The sequence below is a fragment of the Hemitrygon akajei genome, chromosome 18 (genome assembly GCF_048418815.1).
Source record: "Hemitrygon akajei chromosome 18, sHemAka1.3, whole genome shotgun sequence".
Classification (NCBI taxonomy): domain Eukaryota; kingdom Metazoa; phylum Chordata; class Chondrichthyes; order Myliobatiformes; family Dasyatidae; genus Hemitrygon; species Hemitrygon akajei.
In genome coordinates, this window is record NC_133141.1 from 48,908,731 (window position 1) to 48,934,079 (window position 25,349).

The following is a 25,349-nucleotide window of genomic DNA, read 5'->3' on the forward strand; positions in this document are numbered from 1 at the left end:
GTAAGTGGTAGGCTTCTTGTAATAGTTACATTTGGTTTTTGTGTTGTTCTGCCAAATTGTTGGGTTTCTCAATGTTGATATTTCAATTACTATGTAGAGTCAAGTTACTTAGCATACTTCAAAATGATATTGACATTGACTAACATTTTTCAAACGGAAACATACTATAAATATTATGCCAACAAATTAATACACCACTACCGGATTTTTCACTTGATACTTTAGGAAAAGAGCTTATGGCCCAACAACATACAAGAGAAAACCTAGGTGGCTGGACTAAGGATACTTCATATTGCAATTTATTACAGAACTCTGAACAACTATTATGCTTACACACCTACACCTAGGTAACAGTTCAGCTTTTTAATCAACACAGTGTTCTTGATCATGGAGCAACAAAACTAACCTCCACAAAATTTTGTCGACCTCTTCCCCCCCCCCCCCCCCCCAAATCATTACTTAATCTCTTGCAGCAAATATTCCTTTATAAAGGATAAATAATGACAAGCCTTGACAAAAAAATCATTATTCTTGATATGAGGAGAGAGTCATAATTTGTCACAATAGTTGACATTTCACACAAGTTCCTTCATTTTATAAATGTTTGCTCTCTACAGAAGTTTCAAGGTTAAATTACTTGTAAGTGGTCCTAATGTGCATGCAACCTCAAATAACTGAGCTCAACAGTGCAATAGTGTAATCTAAAAGATAAAAATGTTAAACTGGAGACAGAAAATCTTTTACCTGACTGCAATCTTACATGTTACTGTATATTTCGGTTATTACCATGTAAATACCACTACACTACACTACCCAACACAATCTCTAATGAAAAATATGTACTGTATTATTCTTTATAAATCAAAAATATTTGAAATCCATATTGAATACATATTTGAAGAAAGTAACACTGAAAACAATCTTGATTCAGATTCAAATAGGAGACACAAAATAACTCCCATAAACTACTAGCAACAGTAGTCCTCAGAAAACCAAACATTAGCCAGCTGAATCTTTGCGTTATTTTAAGTATTTTCAGTAAATATCTCAAAATATGTGCAATGTGTACAATCATGTAAATCGAACTGCAGAGGTGCAGCCATATACACATGAATATTAAATATCTAATTTAGACCAAACTAGTAAAGGACTACTATAAAATAAATACAGTCAGTCTCGATCTAGATTACATTGGACTCTATCCCAAAAGAATAAAGCTCATTCTCAAATCAGAAAATTTGCACTGGTTCAATTGACTTGGCATAAAACACACTGGTAAGCCAGAATGAGAGTTTTAGTTTTAACTCCTCATATTCTGAATAATTGGAAGGGAGAGAAGAAGGAACTACCTACAATAAACTATTAAAGAATATTAGATTTTAAATAACTCAGTTTACAAAATTAGTATAGATAGTATATTGTATACATAGTTCAAAATTACTGAAGCCTATTACAGTGCAGTCTAGAATATTTGCTATTTTTAACATCTAATGGTTTTCATTAATCTTAATTTGACTCTGCAGTCTTGAATACGAAAGCAAATGCACAACATAAGGTACAAGTTAATTTATGCAAATACTTATAAGGCCAAAACTCAAAATTACTACCTATAGACTTTAAAGAAACAGCTTATAAAAAGGTTTGTTATTATATACTTGGAAATAACTGGTTTACAGATTTAATGGTAGGTACAAGCTATTACCTCAGCATGAATATAGGGTACAGAACTAGTTGTTCCGTTCTCTGCAGGAATATTGTTTGAATTGTTCGGAGAGCTAGGGCCAGAGCCAGGAGCGCTATTACAGACTGAGGAAACTGAAACAATCAAAACAAAGAAACTAGCATCAGGGAAACAGCAGTTTCATCAGATTCTAGTTAAATGCTCAAGAATAAAAAGCATAGTTTAACCCCTATTACTCAACACAAGCCATATTTAGACATTTCAAGGGATGATTTGCTTCCCACCCACCCCTCAATGTAAGGTGTAATACCTTAATTGATTCACAAGCTACATTTATCAACTTCTGCACTTGCCAACTTGGAACTTTCCAACTATTTGTATTAATGGGTGGAAAATTTCTGGTTGGCCAGTGGAGGCAGAAAATTTCCAAACACAAAATAATAACACAAATGTTTTTGCAAGCATGTAAGAAGTCACAAATGATTTTCTTGGTTTTAGTCAAAAATAAGGATTGTATTAAAATGTTATGATGACAGATATGGCCTCTTTCAAATGTCCCCTTATGGTCAATGATTTAAAGTAAGTTGAAAGCATATTGAGCCTGTCTGAAAACTCCTTTTGTATGAAAAATATTGTGGTGAGGCACATCCATTTACAGCACATCTTTATGGTAAATATAATTTTTTTTCCACAATCTGTTTAAAACAGCGGGTGCAATTTAGTTTATCTGTAAAATCCTTGAATTGAAACTTCCACCTTTCACATTGATAATGGGCAGCAGCTCTGTATTGCTTGCAATTACTCTGTTGCACATGCAAATTCTCATGATGGATATTTCTCACGACAGACATTAGGCAGCAAGATGGTGAGGCGTAAGCCTTGTTGAAGGATCACAATTTCTCCAATTCATGTATTAGAAACAAAAGTCAATGATAGTACTTTTCTCTATGAAAGAGTAAGAACTTAATAAGATGCTCTTTCTTCTATGAATAAACCAATAAAAATAAGTTTTTTCTTTGTCCATCATACATGTTAGTAATTAACATTCAACTTTTTAAACAAACCTATTATGTTTGATCACCATATTAAATACACCTCAAACATGTGTATCTTAAAAATGGAACATTAATTAGTTTTCACCTTACCCACCTATTTGGGGTAGATTAAGGAAACTTTGCAATACTTAAATGACATAAGGTATATGACATAGTTTTTCACGGCATTTTTTTCCTACCAGCCCATCCCCGATTATAAAATTACCCTTATAGCCGCCAGGCACTTTGTATATCAAGATAAATATAGACTGGTTCAGCAAATTTGAAATCATTTATGCACTGATGCATCAATGTTAAAAAGAAAAGAAAAATAGTGTCCTGCTTCCATGGAATATAATGAATTTGTGGGAGCTATTTTGTCTTTTTTCTCCTCCTAGCTCCATGAGATACAATAATGGGAGATCCACCTCTCAGTCATTAAAGGACAGAAAACCAATGGAAGAATAAAAATCAGGACTAGGCACATATATCACTTTGGCAGATGATTAGTGGGTCCAAGGCTTCATTCCAAATGGAGGATATGCTCATATTCCTGTTGGCCTAGAAATGAAACACATATTACTGCACTAGAATTATAGTACTCATGTTTTTAGTAGTACAGGTGTTCAGGGTGGAAAAAGAATGGCATCAGCCAGCGTAGCTCAATCTTCTAGAGTTCCAAAGATGGTCACCATATTTGAAAATTGCACAATGTCAACTTGGTAATGACCATAGGGAACTGTTTTTGGTGAATCTGTAACAGTAGAAAGCAGATGCCGAGTTCTGGCTTACGCTGCAAAGTCACTACTGTTAATACATATCAAACAACCTGCACAGGAAATAACAATAAAAGGCAACTACAACTTTAATTCTACCTCAATTATTAAAAGGATTCAGAAATTTTAATCTCTGAGCACGATAAGGGAGTAAATCGCATGGGCAAGACTTCTCAAAACCATCTAATTCAGATCTGGACTGTTCCGTGAGTGGCCTGAACAATCTTAATTATTATTTGTCTCCAGTCTTGCCAAAAGCTGCTAATAGATTTGTGTACCTTTTGATTTTCCATGGGAAGTTAAAAGCTAAATCCTCTTAATATACCATTTCTATTATATTACTTTTGTTCCTATACACATTCTCATCATTAATGTGGTCCTAGCACTTATTTGAATCTGCACCTATTACTGAGAGCAATCTTGGTTTATTGTTGTCACATCTACTGTGCTACAGTACAATGCTGAAAGAACAGACAGTTATCATTATCATACCAGGTCTACCAATTGTGAACAATTTGGAACTAATTTAGATGGCCAGATTGCACTCATTGTTTTATGAATTCATCAAAAAATGGAGGGAATCTGCAACATTAAGATAACAACCCAAGTATTATTGGAATACAAATGTACCAAAATACTCCAGTTTCAGTACCATTAACCAAGAAACATTTTAATACACAACTGGATTACCTATACCCCCCTTAACACTGGACATCAAAGATCTTGCTTCCTGAATACTTTAGGGTGTATCTTATGGATTTTGTCTGCCGATCATAATAATCACCATGAAATTGCCCAATTATGCACCATTTTTTTAAAGCGCCTATATTTGTTATTTCAGTTTGTAATTCAAGTGAATTAAAATGTTGCCCACAATGCAAGCTGAAAAGTTTTATATCTTCTCAGGCATGCTTTGGCAGGGCAGATGCTGCATGGCAGGACAGGTTTTAGAAAGGCTATAAAAACATCACGCACACACTGTTCATTGCATTGCATTTACATGTATAATCGGTTTGTGATCATGTTGATGCACATGCTCCACACGCATAGCATACTGTGTGTACTCATTATAATAAAGTGATTGTATTTTCAGAAGTATTTGTGATAGCAAAATGTCTCACCAATGTTGCAACTTTCTGTTATATTTGTGGCAAGTATATGCTGATATCTCAAAGATGGAGCAGGACTCCTCTTATTAAAAAAGCTATGAACTCTACTTTGGGTGTAAAATTAGTGACCATGTCAAAGCCTGGGCTCCTCACATTTGTTGCACAACATGCACTGTCGATCTCAGAGCTTGGCTCAGAGGTACTCAGAAATCAATGCCATTCACTGTACCAATGATATGGCGTGAGCAGAAGGATCATGTGACCAACTGCTACTTCTGTCTTTCCAGTGTGTCCTGTTTCTCTGCTAAAAACAAGAAATCTATTGACTCTCTCTTCAGCCAAGAGACTTGTGCTACATGATGATCGTCTTCGCGTATCGAAGCCACCAGAGACATGGAGTTCAGAGGAGGCAGACAAAGGTCCCATGATGCACGAGTCTCATCTGATAACTTAGAGTTACTGTAAATAATCTGGTCAGAGACTGGAGTTTATCAAAGGCAAAAGCAAAATTACTGGGTTGAAGACTGCAAGAATGGAATCTGCTGTCACCAGGCACAAAAATTTCCATGAAGTATTTCTATATTTGAGACAGATGCTTCCCAGAATAACTTGAAGCCAAGATTAAGGAAGGCACTTTTGTTGATCCACAAATTAAACCGGTCTTCAATGACAGGCAATTCGAAGAACTTCTATGGGACCAGAGAAAATCGCATGGAAAACATTCAAGGATGTTGTTGAAAATTTTCTTGGCAACTACAGAGTACCAAACTACATGCAGCTGGTTGACAATATGCTTCACGCATACAAAACTATTCAGTGCAACATGTCACTAAAAATTTATTTTCTCCATTTCTATTTAGACATCTTCCCTGAAAATCTTGGCAATGTTAGTGATGAGCATGTTGAAAGGTTTCACCAGGACGTTGCAGTCATGGAGAAATGGTATCAGGGCAACTGGAATCCATCAGTGCTGGGTGATTATTGTTGGACACTTAAGCGAGAAGCCTCAGGCACTGAGTACAAATGAAAATCATCAACAAAACATTTCTAGCTCAGTTGAACTATTGCAAAGCATCAGTATCGTTAAGCAATTAAACACATTATATTCAATAAAAGTTAATTTCTTATTTCTCCAAATTCCTACACGATACAAGTAGCCTGAAATTATATATGGATTCAGCTTCAAGCGGTCTATCATAACAAAAAAATTCTGAGGATGCATCACTTTCGAAAAAATTTACTGTTCAGTGTAATTAGAACACCTTATCTACATTTAAATTATTTTATTTGAATATTCCAAAAATGGATACATGTAATTTATTTTAACTTGTTGCAGACACAAAGAAGGTGGGTTTTCTATCACATTAAAAATCTCTTATTCAATACCCATAGTTTGCAGAGAACTCCAGGGACTGGGTAGATGTTGCTTCCAAGGTCCACCAATTTTACACATTTTAGTTAGCCGAGTTAACATAGATTAGGAATGTCCCATCTTTGATTACATCATCTTTGGACTAGGATAAATAAATCATCTGGATACCCGATCACTATCTGTGACCACTCTTAGAGGTTGCTTCTCCTGACTTCCAGTTAGTACAGTTCTGGGCACTTAGTTATTGTGCATGGATGACACAGTGTTGTTGCCTCACAGATCTGGTGACTGGGATTCAACACACACAAAATGCTGGTAGAATGCAGCAGGCCAGGCAGCATCTATAGGAAGAAGTACAGTTGACGTTTCGGGCCGAGACCCTTCGTCAGGACTAACTGAAAGAAAAGATAGTAAGAGATTTGAAAGTAGGAGGGGGAGAGGGAGATCTGAAATGATAGGAGAAGACAGGAGGGGGAGATATGAAGCTAAGAGCTGGAAAGTTGATTGGCAAAAGGGATACAGAGCTGGAGAAGGGAAAGGATCATGGGACGAGAGGCCTAGGGAGAAAGAAAGGGGGAGGGGAGCACCAGAGGAAGATGGAGAGCAGGCAAAGAGTGATTGTGAGAGGGACAGAGAGAAAACAAGGGGGGGAGGGGATAAATAAATATGTCAGGGATGGGGTAAGAAGGGGAGGGGGGCATTAACGGAAGTTAGAGAAATCAACGTTCATGCCATCAGGTTGGAGGCTACCCAGACGGAATATAAGGTGTTGTTCCTCCAACCTGAGTGTGGCTTCATCTTGACAGTAGAGGAGGCCATGGAAAGACATATCAGAATGTGAATGGGATGTGGAATTAAAATGTGTGGCCACTAGGAGATCCTGCTTTCTCTGGCGGACAGAGTGCAGGTGTTCAGCGAAACGGTCTCCCAGTCTGTGTCGGGTCTCACCAATATATAGAAGGCCACACCGGACGCAGTATACCACACCAGCCGACTCACAGGTGAAGTGTTGCCTCACCTGGAAGGACTGTCTGCGGCCCTGAATGGTGGTGAGGGAGGAAGTGTAAGGGCAGGTGTAGCACTTGTTCCGCTTACAAGGATAAGTGCCAGGAGGGAGATCGGTGGGAAGGGATAGGGGCGAAGAATGGAGAAGGGAGTCGCGTAGGGAGCGAACCCTGCGGAAAGCAGGGGGGGGGGGGGGAGAGGGAAAGATGTGCTTGGTAGTGGGATCCCATTGGAGGGGGCGGAAGTTACGGAGAATTATATGTTGGACCCATAGGCTGGTGGGGTGGTAGGGGAGGACAAGAGGAACCCTATCCCGAGTGGGGTGGCGGGCGAATGGGGTGAGAGCAGATGTGCCTGAAATGGGAAAGATGTGTTTGAGAGCAGATTTAATGGTGGAGGAAGGGAAGCCCCTTTCTTTAAAAAAGGAAGACATCTCCTTCATCCTGGAATGAAAGGCCTCATCCTAGCTTTTCACCTGAGGCTCATCAAGCCTCACCTACCACCCCACCAGCCTCCGGGTCCAATATATAATTCTCCGTAACTTCCGCCACCTCCAACGAGATCCCACCACCAAGCACATCTTTCCCTCCACCCCCTTTCTGCTTTCCACAGAGATCGCTCCCTACGCGACTCCCTTGTCCACTTGTCCCCCCCATCCCTTCCCACCAATCTCCCTCCTGGCACTTATCCTTGTAAGCGGAACAAGTACTACACCTGCCCTTACACTTCCTCCCTCACCACCATTCAGGGCCCCAGACAGTCCTTCCAGGTGAGGCGACACTTCACCTGTGAGTTGGCTGGTGTGGTATACTGCGTCCGGTGCTCCTGGTGTGGCCTTTTATATATTGGTGAGACCTGACGCAGACTGGGAGATTTCTTACTGAAAACCTGCACTCTGTCCGCCAGAGAAAGCAGGATCTTCCAGTGGCCACACATTTTGATTCCACGTCCCATTCCCATTCTGATATGTCTATCCATGGCCTCCTCTACTGTCAAGATGAAACCACACTCAGGTTGGAGGAACAACACCTTATATTCCATCTAGGTAGCCTCCAACCTGATGGCATGAACATTGATTTCTCTAACTTCCGTTAATGCCCCCCTCCCCTTCTTACCTCATCCCTGACATATTTATTTATCCCCTCCCCCCCTTGTTTTCTCTCTGTCCCTCTCACAATCACTCTTTGCCTGCTCTCCATCTTCCTCTGGTGCTCCCCTCCCCCTTTCTTTCTCCCTAGGCCTCTCGTCCCATGATCCTTTCCCTTCTCCAGCTCTGTATCCCTTTTGCCAATCAACTTTCCAGCTCTTAGCTTCATATCTACCCCTCCTGTCTTCTCCTATCATTTCGGATCTCCCCCTCCCACTTTCAAATCTCTTACTATCTTTTCTTTCAGTTAGTCCTGACGAACGGTCTCGGCCCAAAACATCGACTGTACTTCTTCCTATAGGTGCTGCCTGGCCTGCTGTGTTCCACCAGCATTTTGTGTGTGTTGCTAGAACTTCCAGCATCTGCAGATTTCCTCATGTAACTGGGATTCAATCCTGCACTTGGATACTGTCAGTGTGGAGTTTGTATGTTCACTCTATAACCCCAAAGATTTCACTGGCTGCTCAGGTTTCTTCCTAATTCCCTAAAATACGCTAGTGGGTTGGTTACTGTCTCCTATAAAGGACCTTTACAGGAGGATGGTTATGGGGGAATTACGGGGATTTCATGAGCATATCAGAAAGAATAGGCTACATGAAAATAAGACGACATGAGAAACAGCCAGGTTAAGTTCACAGGTCACATACACATGGATAATGATTTAATGGACACCAATTTACTCCCATGAAATCTTACAGGTAATTAACATTTTAAGAAAGGAGGGAAAATATTAGTAAAATTACAAAAGTAATGTGAGCAGCGTATTGAAAATATGCCAACAAAGCTATTTGTTTAATTTCCAGATTACACAGTTATAAAGTGATGTTCAGTGCATTATCTTGTTTCTGTAACCTTACCTGTAATTTCGATTGCTCTCTTCTTGAATGTGCTAATTATTGTGCCATCTTTCCTCCTCAATAATGGGCTGCTTCTCCTTTCAGCCACTTTCTGTTTTAATCTGGAACGCACCTTCAAATTAGGTTCGGAAGCTGTAAATATTATTTGAACAAAAATGTAATTAAGCCTTAGATTTGTTGACTTTTATCAGGCTTGAACAGCAAGTGCTAAAGATTTAATATTCATTAAGACAAACAGATGCAGAGAGGATGTTTAGCCAATTATTTTTAATGATACCTACTAACATAGAGTTTCTTCCTCCTGTCCTCTCTAAAATTGAAGTTATTCTAAATTGTGATGCAGGGATAAAGAACTGTATAGCACAGTATAGGCCTTTCAGCCCATGATGTTATGCCAACCCTTTAATCTACACCAAGATAAATTTAACTCATCCCTCCCACATAGGCACACGGATGAATGAAAAATGGAGGGCTAACTAAGAGTCTCTTAAATGGCCCTAATGTATCTGTCTCCACCAGCACCCCGGCAGTGTGCTCAAACACCTACCACTTTCTGTACATTAAAAAAACTACCTCTGACATCCTCCTATACTTTTCTACAAATACCATAAAATTATGTCCCCTCGTATTAGCCATTTCCGCCCTGGGAAAATGTCTCTAGCTGTCCACTCTACGTGTGTCTCTTATTATCTTGTACACTTCTATCAAGTTACTTTTCATCCTCCTCCTCTCCAAAGAGAAAAGCCTTAAGCTGGCTCAGCCTATCCCTACAAGACACGTTTTCTAATCCAGGCAGCATCCTGGGAAATCTCCTCTGCACCTTCTCTAAAGCTTCCATATAATGAAATGACTAGAACTGAACACAATACTCCAAGTGTGGTCTAACCAGAGGTTTATGGAGCTGCAACATTACCTTGCAATTCTTGAACCCAACCCCTGACTAATGAAGGCCAACATACCATACACCTTCTTAACCACCCTAACAACTGTGCTGCAACTTTGAGGGATCTATGGATGTGAACTCAAGATCCAGCTGTTGGTCCACACTGTTAAGAATCATGTCATTAACCTGTATTTTGCCTTCAAGTCTGTTCTTCTAAAGAGAATCACTTCACACTTTTCTGGATTGAACTCCATCTGCCACTTCTCAGCCTAGCTCTGCAACCTATCAATGTCATGTTGTAACCTAAGACAATCCTTACTTGAGTGAAGTTTCACTTACCTCTTACTTGTTGACCCACACTGCTGATATTAAAGTTATCATTATTGTTAGTCAACCATCTGTTTTGTCGCTCTCTATCTCTGTAATTGCTTCTAGCCCTGAAATTTTCTAAGATAACTCTGTTCTGACCTTATGAACATCATGATTTCAAGCATTCCACCAGTTGGAAACTCCAAACTCCAAGCATTTCTTCTGCAAGTATCCACTCCACTTTCCCTTCCTTAAAGATGACCTCAGAACCTTCCCCCATGAAAGCTTTTGGTCATGTGCTGTAACATATCCTTATATGGCTATTTTTATTTAATAATACTGTTGGGAGTGCTTTCGGGCAATTTAGAAAATTAAAAGCACTTGATTAAAAACACTTTTATTGGAATTCCTGCATATTAATGCCCCAAAAATACATTGCAATGAGTTACAAGTTCTTGTTAGTACTCAAAGAAATATACTACACATAAAAATATTAATAAATGTGGCTAATTACGTTTGATTCAAGATTGTTAATGTCATTTCCAGATTACAAGTGTAAAGGAGAACAAAATAATTGTTACTCCAGATCAAATGCAGCACAGAAATAAAACACAATAAATATAAATACATAAGATAGCTTATATACATAAATGGAGTGTATGTACAGTATATAGAGTGATGCTTGGTACAGAAGTGTCTATACATAAGGATATTGACAGTAACTGATAAAGTAGTGGTGGTGGTGGTGGGTGGGGAATATGGAAGGATGAGTTAGTGGGTGAAGGTGTTGATTAGTCTTACTGCTTGGGGAAAGTAACTGTTTTTAAGTCTAGTGATTTTGGCATGGATCATCCCTGATGGGAGTGGGACAAACAGTCCATGAGCAGGGTGTGTGAGATTCTTCATGATGTTATAGTCCCTTTTCTGTACATACAGTATGTCTTGTATGTGAGGATACTCTCTACTGCTCATCTGTAGAAGGATGGAAGAATAGATGTACATAGTCCAGTTCTCTTCAGCCTCCTCAGGAAGAAGTGGGATTGGTGAGCTTTCCTGATTGTGTAGGATGTGTTCTGGGATCATGAGAGGTTGTGCGAGATGTGCACTCCCAGGTGTTTGAAACTGATTGCAGTTTCCATTGCTGTGCTGGCAATGTAAAAAGGGGTGTAAGTGGTGCGGAATTCCTAAGTTGATAACTACCTCCTTTATCTTGTAGACATTGAGGAAGAGGTTATTTGCCTGGCACTGGGTCTTGAGCACTTCCAACTCCTCTCTGTAGTCCCTCTCATCATTGTTGGTGATGAGTCCCGCCATTGGCGAACCTGACAATGTGATTACTCGGGTGTTTGGCCATGCATCATGTGTGAGTAGAGTGTACAGCAGTGGGCTCAGCACACAGTCCTGGGGGGGGGGGGGCACCTGTGTTGAGGATGATGGGGAGGGAGGAACAGTTGTGCACCCTGACTATCTGAGGTCTGTTCATTAGTCAGTCCAATACCCAATTGCACAGGGGTGTATTTAGACTGAGGAGTAGGAGTTTGTTCACCAAGGTCTGTGGGACAATAGTATTGAATGCTGAACTAAAATCCAGAAACAGCATTCTGACGCAAATGTCCTTGTTTTCTAGGTGTGTCGAGGCCAAGTGCGTGACAGATGCTGCGATATCTGTCGTAGAGCAGTTCTGTCAGTGAGCATATTTGCGAGTGTCCAGTGTGGCAGGAATGGAGTTGTTGATGTATGCCATCACCAGCCATTCAAAGCACTTCGTGATGATTGGCGTCAGTGCCACTGGGTGGTAATTGTTTAGCTCTGAGGGTGTAGAGTTCTTAGGTACAGGGATGATGGTGACTGGTTTGAAGCATGTGGGTCAGCAGCCTGGATGAGTGAAGTGTTGAAGATGTCTGTGAAGACATCAGTGAGCTACTGGTCTACATGTGACCCAAGAAACTGCAGAGAGTTGTGGACACAGCCTAGCAGATCACAGGAACCAGGCTCCCTTCCGTGGATTTTGTCCACACTTCTCACTGCCTCAGCAAGGCAGCCAGCAAAATCTAAGACCCCATCCACTCCAGACATTTTCTTCAACTCTCTCCCATTGGGCAGAAGATATAAAAGCCGGAAAAGCACCAGACTTAAGGGTAGCTTCTATCCCACTGCTGTCAGATTCTTGAACAAATCTCTTAAATGATAAGATGGATTGAGTCTCACAATTTACCTAATTATGATCTTGCACTCTTAGTGTTTACCTGCACTGCACATTTTCAGCAGCTTTTACACTTTACACTGCATTATTATTAACTTTATTCTAGCTCAATGGACAATACAATGATTTGATTTGTTTAAACAGTATGCAAGACAAGCTTTTCACTGTATCTTGGCACATGTGACAATAATGAATCAATACCAATACTGCACCTTGAAAATATTTGAATGATCAGTATCAAAATAGTGTGAGGGAAAAGAAGCATACAAACGTATTGGGAAAATCTATACTTTGTACTTTCCACTCAACCTTCAATGATTTTTCCAGCTTTCTGCATACCAAAAAGCAGCAGGGATATGCTTTTAGACTTTATTAAAACTGCATATATAAAAACCATTTTCATCTAATTCTAATCAGTCTAATGTGATATCAAGAAACAATGGAGTACAACTATATGACAAAGACTATGGGCTATGGCAACATGTAGTTTGTTGCCCTGAAGAGTGTTCATCACAGACACATTTACACGACAAACTGAAAAATTGCCCAGGTATGCCCTATTCACTGAAAGCAGTATGTATTTATCCGGCCAGTTATCACCCAATCAATCCTAAAAATAATCGAAGGACCCGACAACAGTGTAAGGTGAGTGGTACGAATAACAAGATGACTGAAGCTCACTTTGGGTTTCATAAGGATAACTTTCCTTGACACTTCAAGTTTAGACAACCTTGGTCTAAACATGAACAAGACAACAGTTCCAGGTGATGCAAAAATGACTGGCCTTTTCATTTAATTTAATATGGCATTTCACCATAAGCAACCTCAAGGAATGTTAGTAGAAATCGGGCTATTGAGAATCAAAAGGAGGAGTCTCTGAACACTAAATACTAGAATCAGACTCATACCTATAAATCAGCTGAAATTGTATGAAGGCATCACAGAAAGAGCATCTCAAGGCAATGTTTTAGTTTTTCAGGGCAATGTAATTGGTGGAAACGTACAGAATTCACAACCACTGACATTGGATTGAGGTTCACTTTAAGAGGTGGGGCTAACACGATGACGTAATTATGTAAAGGACTTTTACCATGCTCTCTCTCCTGGGAAATCACCATCCTTGTTTATTTTTAAACAACTCGCCATGCAGCAAATATCTGATCAAGTTCGCATAACCCTCGCTAATGCACCTGAGGAGGAGTATAGGGAACTTGATAAATGGGTGATAGTCTACACTCAAGCTAGGCAGTGCTGCATCATTCCCAGTTCTTTCTCTACCTCAGTAAGTCCAGTCAGCAAGTCCCCCAACATAAGGATGCCCGTGGCTGAAACAGACATCGCTGGGCCTGTGCTTTTACCATACTTGCTTTGGTATGAATGCTAGGAAGTGCCAACCACCTTGCAGCTTCAATAGTGCCAGGGCATCAGGACATCAGAGGTCTGTGAAAACCATGAGTTCCAGCTGCCAGGGACACCTACTATTCATTATGGACACCCTTTCACGGCAATGCTTCCTGTGTGACACGGGTGCTCAAGTGAGTGTGTTGCCTGTATTGCCTATTGATGAGAAGGCAAAGAGTAATGAAACCTCACTGGAGGCTGCCAATGGCAGCAGGATCCAGACCTACAGAACATGATGGGAGATGCTCTGCTTCAGTGGGCAACGTTACACATGGGACTTGGTCCGGGTTAAAGTGGTCTGGTCAGCCTCTCAACAGCGTTCCACCCTTCTCAGTAAATTCAATTCCTTTGCATCTATTCCTATCTCCCATCATGGTGTACAGCACTCTTGGGTTCCTGTTGACCTACATTTCGCCTAGTTTGTTTTCATCCGCCATGATGGTCTGTTTCACATTTTGGAACACAGAGAAAAGACTTTTATCATAGATAAGAGGGGTAAATCTGAACACATTTCAGTAGATCGCCTTAAACCGGCCAACCAAGATTTGGAGGATTCTACTACCATGCCCCTGCTGTCACAACATGACCATGAGCGTGTCAACACACTTACGTTCCTCCACCTATGAGCATAGGACCCAAGTCGGGCGACTTGCCTGAGCCCCGGAAAGGCACACAATGCTGGTTTTAGTGAATTCTGAAGGGATCTGTGTAGGGTAATGTAATTGGTGGAAATGAACATTATTCACAACCACTGATATTGCGTTGGGGTTCACTTTAAGAGGTTGGTCTGATATGATGAGGTAATGACGTAAAGGACTTTTACCTCCCCTGGTGTTCAATAAATGAGTTGCTACAGATTTTCTTAAACATGAAATGCCTTTGATGTTTGTGAAAACCAATAGTTTGAACTGCCTTTAACTGCTTCATCAGTTGTTTGAATAAGTGCAGCTTTAACAACACTCAAGCAGCTCCACATCCTCTTAATTAGCAATCTATCTGCTGTCTTAATCATTCCCTTTCTCCACCAATGGTGCTTGTGGTTGCAGCGCTCATCATCTAAGTATATGATACATTGGAGCAATTAACCAATCCTTAATCAATTATAAGATCAAAGGCAGAAACCACTTGAGAACACCAATACCTTTATGTACCCTGTGAGTAATGGACCATTCTAACTTGCAAATTTTGTGCATTGTTTTATTATCAGTATGTTAAAATTCTGGGAGGCTAATAACTTCATCCTTTATCGACACATTATTTAGAGTTTGAGCCTAACCAATAAACTAATGTGAAGAATAAAAGAGTTAACTAGGCTGAAAATATTTCCAGCTGGTAAGGACAATATTTATTCTCCATCTGTGACTGCCTTTAAGAACTTGGTGGTGAGTCGCTTCCTTGACCACTATTGTAGCCCACTACTAATGACACATCTAAATGGTTGCTGGGTAGGTGGTTCTAGGATTTAGATTCAGTTATAATGAAGTAACTACAACATTTCCATATCAAGATGGCATATAGTTTGAAGGGGAAAGCAGCATGCACCTTCTGTTCTCGACTTCCATGGTAAATGGGGTCGTGGGTCAAAGAACTGCTGTCATATTAGCCCAGTAACATATACTATAGATAGCACAAATAGCCAGTGTGTTCTGCACTTGGAGGGTAAGAATGTTAAGTAGAGCAGATGGGGTGGTCATCAAGTGAGCTGTTAAGTCCTGTGTGATGTTGAGCTTATTTTGCTTTTGCAGCTGCATGTATCCAGAGACAATAGACAATGTTCCATTACATTTCTGACGTGTCTTGTATTTAGAGGACGGCTTTGGGGTACGAGAAGGTCAATCACTTGTCAGAGTACCTAGCATCTAACCAGCAATGCTTGTAGCTCAAATGCTTATCAGGCTAGTTGAATGGAAATTCTGGTCAATATTGACTTCTAGGATGTTTATACTTCAGGACTTAATGACAGCCAAGTTATTAAATGTGACAGATTAGTGGTCAGATGCTCTCTTGCTTTTTATACCAGCTGCTACCATCTGGGAAACGGTATCACAGCATGAAAGCCAGGACCAACAGGCTCTGGGACAGCTTCTTCCACCAGGCCATCAGACTGATTAACTCATGCTGATTTGAGTGTATTCTATGTTACATTGACTGTTCTATTTACTATAAATTACTATGATTGCACATTCCACATTTAGACAGAGAAGTAACAAAGATTTTTACCCCTCATATATGTGAAGGATGTAAGAAATAAAGTCAATTCAATACTCAGATCTCATGAAAGAATTAAAAAAAAAGATGTTTATCAATGGCTTGCTTGATATTCCTCGGTTATCTAGAAGGAAATCTATTTTACTTTCCAAAATGGGATAAACCGGCCATCTACAGTTTTTAGTTTTGATTCCTCAGAATCCCTTTTGTGGTGGAATGAAAAACACAGATAGTTACAGTCACAGATGCATCACAAGAATCCTTCTGAAATACAAAGAAAGGCATTTGTTTGCAAACTGTGATGGTAAGTTCAGGGGGAAAAAAAATCAATTTTCCTGGTAAAAAAATACAAATAAGGAAATCATTATTTGAAAGTAGTAATAATATGCACTTTCCAATACTCCAGTCATTTGCTGCAAGAAAATGCAGGTGCTGGAAATCTGAAGCAAAAACAGAAAATGCTGGAAATACTCAGCAGTTCAAGCAGAATAGACAATATAGAAAGAACTGACATTACAGATTAAGGTCTTTGATACTTTGCAATTATTTTGTATGCTTTTCTATATTTTCAAAGGTAATCTTAATTGCAACCACAGCTGGTTAAATATTTATAAACAGATTAAATATATCTTCCTGAACCACTTATTACTGTTTGACAACTGCAAATACATGAGAAAACTCATTAAACTGATGTACAAAGTAAGTAATTCACTTATTTGCAAGTAAATAAAAATACCAAACAACTGAACCATGATGTTGATTAGACCTAAGTCCCTGTCATTGTAGTCGACTTAGACTTAAACTAACTTTTAATGTTAGTTAGTTACTGCCTGCTACATTACTGGCATTTAGGGCAGCAATGTTTAACATTATACTAACATTATTTCTATGACTTGAGTAAAATGGACATTTACTTTTCTTTGCTTTGAAAATAATTGTTATTAAATGCTGACTACTTACCAGTTTTTCGGAGTGGAAAGTCATCTTTACCATCATATGATCCCAGCAATGGGACTTTATAGGTGGGAGGTGTTGTACTCTGGGGTGGGGAGCTCTGGTCCAGTGATGCATGATGGGCTCCCCTGATAGAAATAAAAGAAAAGCTTAACATTATAATGGGGTACTTCCAATTGCACACTTAATGTGCACATGGAGTGGACGAAGACTATAACGGTCAGAAGTAACCGTGATTTTTCCAATTATTAAGAAAATAATTCCTTGCAATTTATTTACTCACTTTAGTTCAACCATCCAGAAATACACCGACTTTATTCGTTTCAACATTTAATTAAATGATTCGAGGATTTTTGTCTCTACCATTAATGTGTGAAATGATGAGGTACAGTAACAAAGCAATCATGTTAGTAGACTGCTCTGTAGAGGCCTAACTTATAACCTGGTGACAACAGATAGGATTATCTCAAAGTAAAGCTTTAATTTCAAATAATTAAGTTAATATGGAAGTGAAAAGCTAGAACATAGAAACATTACAGGCCCTTCAGCTCACAATGTTGTGCTGACAATGTAATCTACTCTAGAAACTGCCTAGAATTTCTCTACTGCATTTCCCTAATCGATTTTTCTGAGCTCCATGTACCCATATAAGAGTCGCTTAAAAGACCTTATTGTATCGGACTCCACCACCATCGCTGGCAGTACATTCCACACACCCACCACTCCCTGTGTGAAAAACTTACTCCTTTCATGCACTCTGTACCTACTTCCAAGCACCTTAAAACTGTGCCCTCTCATGTAAGACATTTCAGCCCTGGGAAAAGCCTCTGGCTATCCACACGATCAATGCCTCTCATCATCTTATACACCTCTATCAGGTCACTTCTTATCCTCCAGTAAAAGGCTAAATTCACTCAACCTATTTTCATAAGGCACACACTCCAATCCAGGCAACATGCTTGTAAATCTCCTCTGCACTCTTTATAGAGTATCCACCTTCTTCCTGTAGTGAGGTACTCCAAGTACAGTCTGACCAAGGTCTTACATAGCTGTAATATTAGATCACAGCTCTTGAACTCAATCCCATGGTTGATGAATGCCAACACACCATACACCTTCTTAACAACACAGTCAACCTGAGTGACTGACACTCAGTCACTATGGACACTGACCCAAGATCTTTCAGATCCTCAACACTGCCAAGAGTCTTACCATTAATACTATATTCTGTCATCATATTTGACCTACCAAATGAACTACTTCACACTTATTTGGGTTGAACTCCATCTGCCACTTCTCAGCCCAATTCTGCATCTTATCAATGTCCTGCTGTAACCTCTGACAATCCTCCAGACTATCCACAACACCCCTAACCTTTGTGTCATCAGCAAACTTACTAACCCACCCTAGCTAGCTTAAAAGATAGTGACAATAACTGCTGTTAATATGCATTTGACTCATTGCTGTCCTTCATCAAAAAAGCTTGTCACTCTTAACATTGTGGAACATATGTGAACAAGGACCATACCAATGTTTCTGATGTTAAAATACCTGCAGAAATTGTATCAGCAGTTCTGGGACAGTTAGGGATTGGTTTTAAATGCTGGTTGAGTTAATAAACCCAATTTCTTTAAAAGGATAAATAGAAAATAACTGCTATATCTGTTACCAGCTTAAATCGGTCACTCCTTATATTAATCTTGAAATTGAAAATAATTTTTCAAAAATATCACTGCAGAACTTCCCTTAGCATAAGAATCTCAGATTTCTTTCAGCCTTCCTAAATGATGCAGATCTTTAACACTCGGATTCAACCCTGCGATACTTTGCTGCATCATCCCCAAAGCTTACCAGTGTTACTTTGAATATGCCTCAGTTACCAACACTGAACAAGCACCAAAGTTGTGATTTGATCACAGTACGAAACAGTTTCATCGTTATCTTTACTTGAATAACGCAGTTCAACATGTTGAGCATCTAATCCACAATCACTTTTGACAATAAATGCACAAGACAAACTTCGAATTAAATTCTATTGTACTGGATTGACAGTAAAGCTTAGATTCTGTCTGTGAATATCTATTTAACTGCTGTGTCATAGCCTTTAAATAGTCTATACACAGAAACAATGTAAGTCTCTCTACTTAAATGCACAATGCTTAAAAATCTCGTCCTAATTTAACAGCTTGTGTATCAATCTTGAACTCTGAACTTCTGATTAGAAATTTTAATTGTGCTTTTTTACTTGGCAATTAGGTCCCCATGTAGTGAAAACACTGAAAGAGAATAATGTAATTAGATCACACCATATAATTTTGCACTGAGATTTTTGTTAAGTCAAGCTGTCTAAAATAGATAATTAATTTTTATCCAGAAGTCATCTCAGCAAAGCATTACATTGATTCTGAGACATAATTTTGATCCCAGTATGGCAGTGGGGAATTTAAATTCAAATAATTAAATTAATTAAGGCTGATCAGTGCGGTTTGTGGAATGGACTGCCTTTTAGAGGACACTGCAGTTCATGTTACATGTGTTTCTGGTTACTCCTTTTTTTTTATTGCTACTTTGTGCGATTTTGATTGGGGCAGACTGGCTCTGCGGCCCGTAAAAACCAAAACAAACAACAGCACTAAATTGAACTGAACATTCCCAGACTGTTTCAAGGACTCTGCAGTTTGAGGTTTAACATTCTGTGTATTATTTGCTCGTTTTTTGCCGTTTGCGCGATTTGTTCTTTGCGCGTTGGGTGTTTCATGTTTCTATGGGTTTTTTTGTTTTGTATACTGCATACATACTTTGATAATAAATGCATGTTGAATCTTTGAATATTTGATAAAATCCCCATTATAAATTTAGAACAGTGATTGTAAAAATAATTTTTGTTATATGAAGCTATTTTGCTATTATCCTTCATTGAAGGAAGTCATGGAGTCATAGAAAAGTACAGCACAGAAACGAGTCCATGCTGAACCATTTAAACTGCTTACTCCCATCGACCTGCACACAGACCAGAGCCCTCCATACCCTTACCATCCATGTACCTATCCAAACTTCTCTTATATGTTGAAATTGAGCTTGCATGCAACACTTGTGCTAGCAGCTCATTCCACACTCTCACAACCCTGAAAGAAGAGGTCTCCCCTCATGTTGTTCTTAAACTTTTCACCTTTCACCCTTAACTCATGACCTCTGGTTTAGATCCACCCAACCTCAGTGGAAAAAAGCCTGTTTGCATTTACCCTATCTATACCTCTCATAATTTCCTATACTTCCATCAAATCTTCTCTCAGTCATCTTTGTCCCACAGAACAAAGTTCTAACCTATTCAATCTTTCCTTATAACTCAGGTCCTCCAGTCCCGGCAACATGCTTGTAAATTTTTTCTGTACTCTTTCAATCTTATTTACATCTTTCCTTTAGGTAGGTGACCAAATCTGCACACAATACTCCAAATTAGGCCTCACCAATGTCTTAGACAACTTCAACATAACATCTTACCTCCTGTACTCAATACTTTGACTTATGAAGGCCAATGTGTCAAAAGCTTACTTTACGACCCTATCTACCTGTGACACCACTTTCAATGAATTATGGACCTGTATTCCCAGATCTCTTTGTTCTACCACACTTAGTGCCCTACTGAAGTGCAACACCTTGCACTTGTCTGCATTAAATTCCACCTTCCATTTTTCAGCTGGTCCAGATTCCACTTCAAGCCACGATAGCCTTCCTCAATGTCCATTACACCCCCAATCTTGGTGTCATCCGCAAATTTGCTGATCCAGTTAACTACATTATCATCCAGATCATTGATATAGATGACAAACAACAACACACCCTGCACCGATCCCTGCAGCAATCCACTAGTCACAGGCCTTTAATAAGAGAATCTACCATCTACTACCACTCTCTGGCTTCTCCCACAAACCCAATGTCTAATCCAATTTACTATTTCATCCTGAATACCGAGTGACTGAAACTTCTTGACCATCCTCCCATGTGGGACTTCGTCAAATGCCTTGCTGAAGTTCATGTAGACAACATTCACTGTCTTGCCTTCATCAAGTTTCTTGGATATCTTCCTCAAAAAACTATAAGAATGATTAGACGTGACCTACCATGCACAAAGCTATGTTGACTATCCTTAATCAGTCCATGTCTATCCAAATACTTGTATTAAACGTCTCTCCTATTTCACCCAGTCTAGCCTGGTTACAAAAATAGTCTTCTGTATTATGTAGAGAAAACAATATTAAATATTTCTTGGGTGGATTTTCTCCATTCCTATACTAAGGATTCAGAAGCTTTGAGCAGCGCCCTATCAGAGAGGTCAGAACCCCAAGAAGTCATAGTTCACTCAGGTTCACCAACTGAGTAGAAAAGGCAGCGACTCACGGCAGTTGGAGCTTTGAGCAGTGCTCAATCAGAGAGATCGGAAGCCTGAGAAAACGTAGTTCACTCAGGTTTGCTGAATGTGTAGAAAAGCCAGCAACTCACAGCAGTTTTGAGCTTTGAGCAGCGGCCAATCTGCGATCAGGATTGATTGGCAAGAACAAGTTAAACTGAGGCAGGGGCAAGCGGAGTAAGAGTTGGGATTTGAGGCTTTAGCTCTTTGAGGCTTCAGCGAGAGAAGGCAAAAAAAAGCTGTAGGTAGAGCTTATTGTTCTTCCTTCTTTATATTTGCTCAGTTAGAACAATAAAGATGCCAGGCAGGATAGTAGAATGCTCCTCTTGCGGGATGTAGGAAGTCAGGGAGACCTCCAGTGTCCCTGTCAACTACACCTGCAAGAAGTGCATCCAGTTGCAGCTTCCAACACTCCGCGTTAAGGAAGTGGAGATGGAGCTAGATGAACTCTGGATCATTTGGGAAGCTGAGGTTGTGATAGATAGGACATAAAGAGAGGTAGTTACAGCCAAGGTGCAGGATATGAGAAATTGGGTGACAGTCAGTAAGGGGAAAGGGTTTAAACAGCCAGTGCAGAGTACACATGGGGCAATCACCTTTGATAACAGGTATACCACTTTGGATACTGTTGTTAGGGGAGGGGTAACCTAGCAAAGGGAAGTCGGAGTGGTCAGGTTTATGGTACTGAGTCTGACTCTATGACTCAAAAGTGAAGGGGTGGGGAGAAGAGACTACTGTGGTGATAGGGGATTCATTAGCTATGGGATGGAAAGGAAGTTCTGTGGATAGTATGTTGCCTCCCGAGTGCCAGGGTCTGCGACATCACAAATCAAGCCCTCAGCATTCTTTAGCAGGAGGGTAAACAGCTAGAGGTTGTGGTGCATAATGACATACGCAGGAAGAGTGACAAGGTTCTGCACATGCCACATGCTAGTGAGACTAGAACTAAGAAGGTTATACAGTTTAACGTGTGGCTAAGGAGTTGGGGTAGGTGGGAGGGCATAAGATTTTTTGATCATTGGGCTCCCTTCCAGGAGGAGGTGGGACCTGTACAGAAGAGACAGTTAGAACCTGAACTGGAAGGGGACTAATATCCTAGTGGGAAGGTTTGCTAGTTCTGGGGGGGGGGGTTAAACTAGAGTTGCAGGGAGATGGAAACCATAACAGTTAGCAGAGAGATTGTGGAGACAGATGTTGTTAACACCTCAGAAAAAGTCAGGAATCAAAATGTTGATCATGGTGCAACTAGTGTCCTGAGTTGCATATATTTCAATGCAAGAAGTATCGTAGGAAAGGCGGATGAGCTCAGGGATGAATCAACACCTGGATTTATGAAACCGTAGCCACTGGTGAGACTTGGTTGCAGGAGGGGCAGGACTGGCAGCTCAATATTCTGGGGTTCAGTTGTTTTAGAAATGACTAGAGTGTGAGGGATTAAAGGAGGAGGGGTGGCGTTATTAGTCAGGGAAAATGTCACGGCAGGAGAACTCGTCTTAGTGAGGCATTCTGGGTGGAACTGAGGAGTAAGAAAGGTATGACCATGTGAATGGGGCTATATTACAGACCATGCAACAGTTCAAGGGATTTAGAGGAACAAAATTTGTAAAGAGATCACAGACCATTGCAAGAAACATAACACTGTTGTAGTAGGCAATTTTAACTTTCCATATATTGACTGAGACTTCTATACTATAAAGGACTAGATGGGACAGAGTTTGTTAAATGTGTTCAGGAAAAGTTTCCTTAATCAGTACATAGAAGTCCTAACGAGAGTGTGTTTGATATTTGATCTCCTATTAGGGAATGAGACTGGACAGATGACAGAAATTTGTGTGGAACACTTGGTATCTAGTAATCACAATACCATAGGTTTCAAAGTAAGTATGCAAAATGATAGGTCTAGTCCGCAGAATGCGATTCTAAATTGGAGAAAGGCCAAGTTTGATGGTATCAGAAAGAATCTGGCAAGTGTGGATTGGAACAAGCTGTTTTATGGCAAAGGTGTGCTTGGTAGGTGGGAGGCTTTCAAAAGTGAAATTTTGAAAGTACGAAGCTCGTATGTGCCTGTCAAAATAGAAGGTAAAGATAACAGGCAAAGGGAACCTTGATTTTCAAGCGATATTGAGGCCCTGATTAAGAAAAAAAAAGACGTGCATAGCAGGTATAAGCAGGTAGGAACAAATGAGGTGCATATGGAGTATAAGAAATGCAAGAGAACATTTGAGAAAGAAATCAGGAAGGCTAAAAGAGGCACGAGGTTGCCCTCACAGACAAGGTGAAGGAGAATTCTCAGGGATTCTACAGATATGTTAAGAGCAAAGAGATTACAAGGGACAAAATTCGTCCCTTGGAAGATCAGAATGGTAATCCATGTGTGGAGCCAAAAGAGATGGGGGAGATTTTAAATAAACGTTTCCATCTGCATTTACTCAGGAGATGGACAGAGAGTCTATAGAAGTGAGAAAAGCTGCATCAACTTCATGGATGCTATAAAAATTACAGATGAGGAGGTGTTTGCTGTCCTGAGGCAGATTAGAGTGGGTAAATCCCCAGGGCCTGACAAGGTGTTCCTTTGGACCCTGCGGGAGGCAAGTGCAAAAATTGCCAAGGCCCTAACCGAGATATTTAAATCATCCTTAGCAACAGGTGAGATACCAGAAGATTGGAGGATAGACAATGTTGTTCCACTGTTCAAGAAAGGCTCTAAAAATAAACCAGGAAATTATAAGTCAGTGAGCCTGACATCAGTAGTGGCAAAGTTATTGGATGTTATTCTACAGACCGTATATATAAGTATTTGAATAGACATAGATGGATTAATAATAGTCAACATGGCTTTGTGTGTGGTAGGTTATGTCTAACCAATCTTACGGAGTTTTTTTTTGAGGAAGTTACCAGGAAAGTTGATGAGAGCAAGGCAGTGGATACTATCTACACTGACTTTAGCAAGGCATTTGACTTGGTCCCACATAGGAGGTTGGACAAGAAGGTTCAGTAGCTTGGCATTCAAGAGGAGGTAGTAAATTGGACTGGACATTGGCTTTGTGGGGGGGAGACAGAGAGTGGTAGTAGATTGCTGCCTCTTTGACTGGAGGCCTGTGAATAGTGGAGTGCTGCAGTGATCAGTGCTGGGTCTGTTGTTACTTGCAGATGGAATTTAATGCAGACAAGTGTGTGAGGTGTTGCACTTTGGTAGGACCAGTCAGGGTAGGTCATATACAGTGTGCGGTAGGGCAGTGAGAATTGCAGTAGAACAAAGGGATCTGGGAATACCAGTACTTAATTCATTGAAAGTGGTGGCATAGGTAGATAGGGCCACAAAGAAAGCTTTTGGCACATTGGCCTTCATAAATCGAAGTATTGAGTGCAAGAGATAGGATGTTATGTTGAAGTTGTACAAGAGATTGGTGAGGCCTAATTTGGAGTATTGTATGCAGTTTTGGTCATCTATTTGCAGGAAAGATGTAAATAAGGTTGAAAGAGTACAGAGATGCAAGCAGACATTTTCCATTGACGTTGAGTGGGACAACAACCAGAGGTCATGGGTTAAAGGTGAAAGGTGGAAAGTTGAAGGGAAATACGGTTGGAAACTTCTTCTGACAGAGTGTCGTGAGAGTGTGGAATGGGATGTCAGCGCAAGTGGTGCATGGAAGCTTGATTTCAGTGTTTAAAAGAAGTTTGGATAGATACATAGATGGTAGAGATATCGAGGGCCACGGTTCTGTGGCAGATCAATGGGAGTAGGCAGTTTAAATGGTCTGGCATGGACTAGGTGGGCCAAAGGGCCTGTTTCTGTGCTGTACTTTTCAAATACTCTATTCTCTAAGTACTAATCAGAAACTCAAAATTAGATTTTGACTTGACTTCCTTTTGTCGTATCACTTTCAGAGGTGGTATTCCATAAAAGTTACATTGGACTAAACAGCCAATTTGAAAAAAAATATATAAATTATTCTTTGAGATCTTTGCCAGGATATATTTAAATTTAGTGGAAAATGACGC

The 25,349-nt window shown here is 40.0% G+C and overlaps 1 protein-coding gene across 15 annotated transcripts in view; it reads right to left on the reverse strand.

Annotated features, from left to right (window-relative positions):
- hdac5 (histone deacetylase 5) overlaps positions 1 to 25,349 on the reverse strand; it is a 321,402-nt gene that overhangs the window by 72,612 nt on the left and 223,441 nt on the right. For all 15 annotated transcript variants that reach the window (XR_012102062.1, XM_073071644.1, XM_073071647.1 and 12 more), the window contains 3 exons: positions 16,946 to 17,067; positions 8,982 to 9,113; positions 1,703 to 1,815 (listed from right to left, as the gene is read on the reverse strand). Coding sequence is in view for 14 of the 15 variants with exons in the window: in XM_073071644.1 (XP_072927745.1) it covers positions 1,703 to 1,815; positions 8,982 to 9,113; positions 16,946 to 17,067 (367 nt within the window). In the remaining variant the exon portion in view is untranslated. The remainder of the gene's footprint in view (positions 1 to 1,702; positions 1,816 to 8,981; positions 9,114 to 16,945; positions 17,068 to 25,349) is intronic.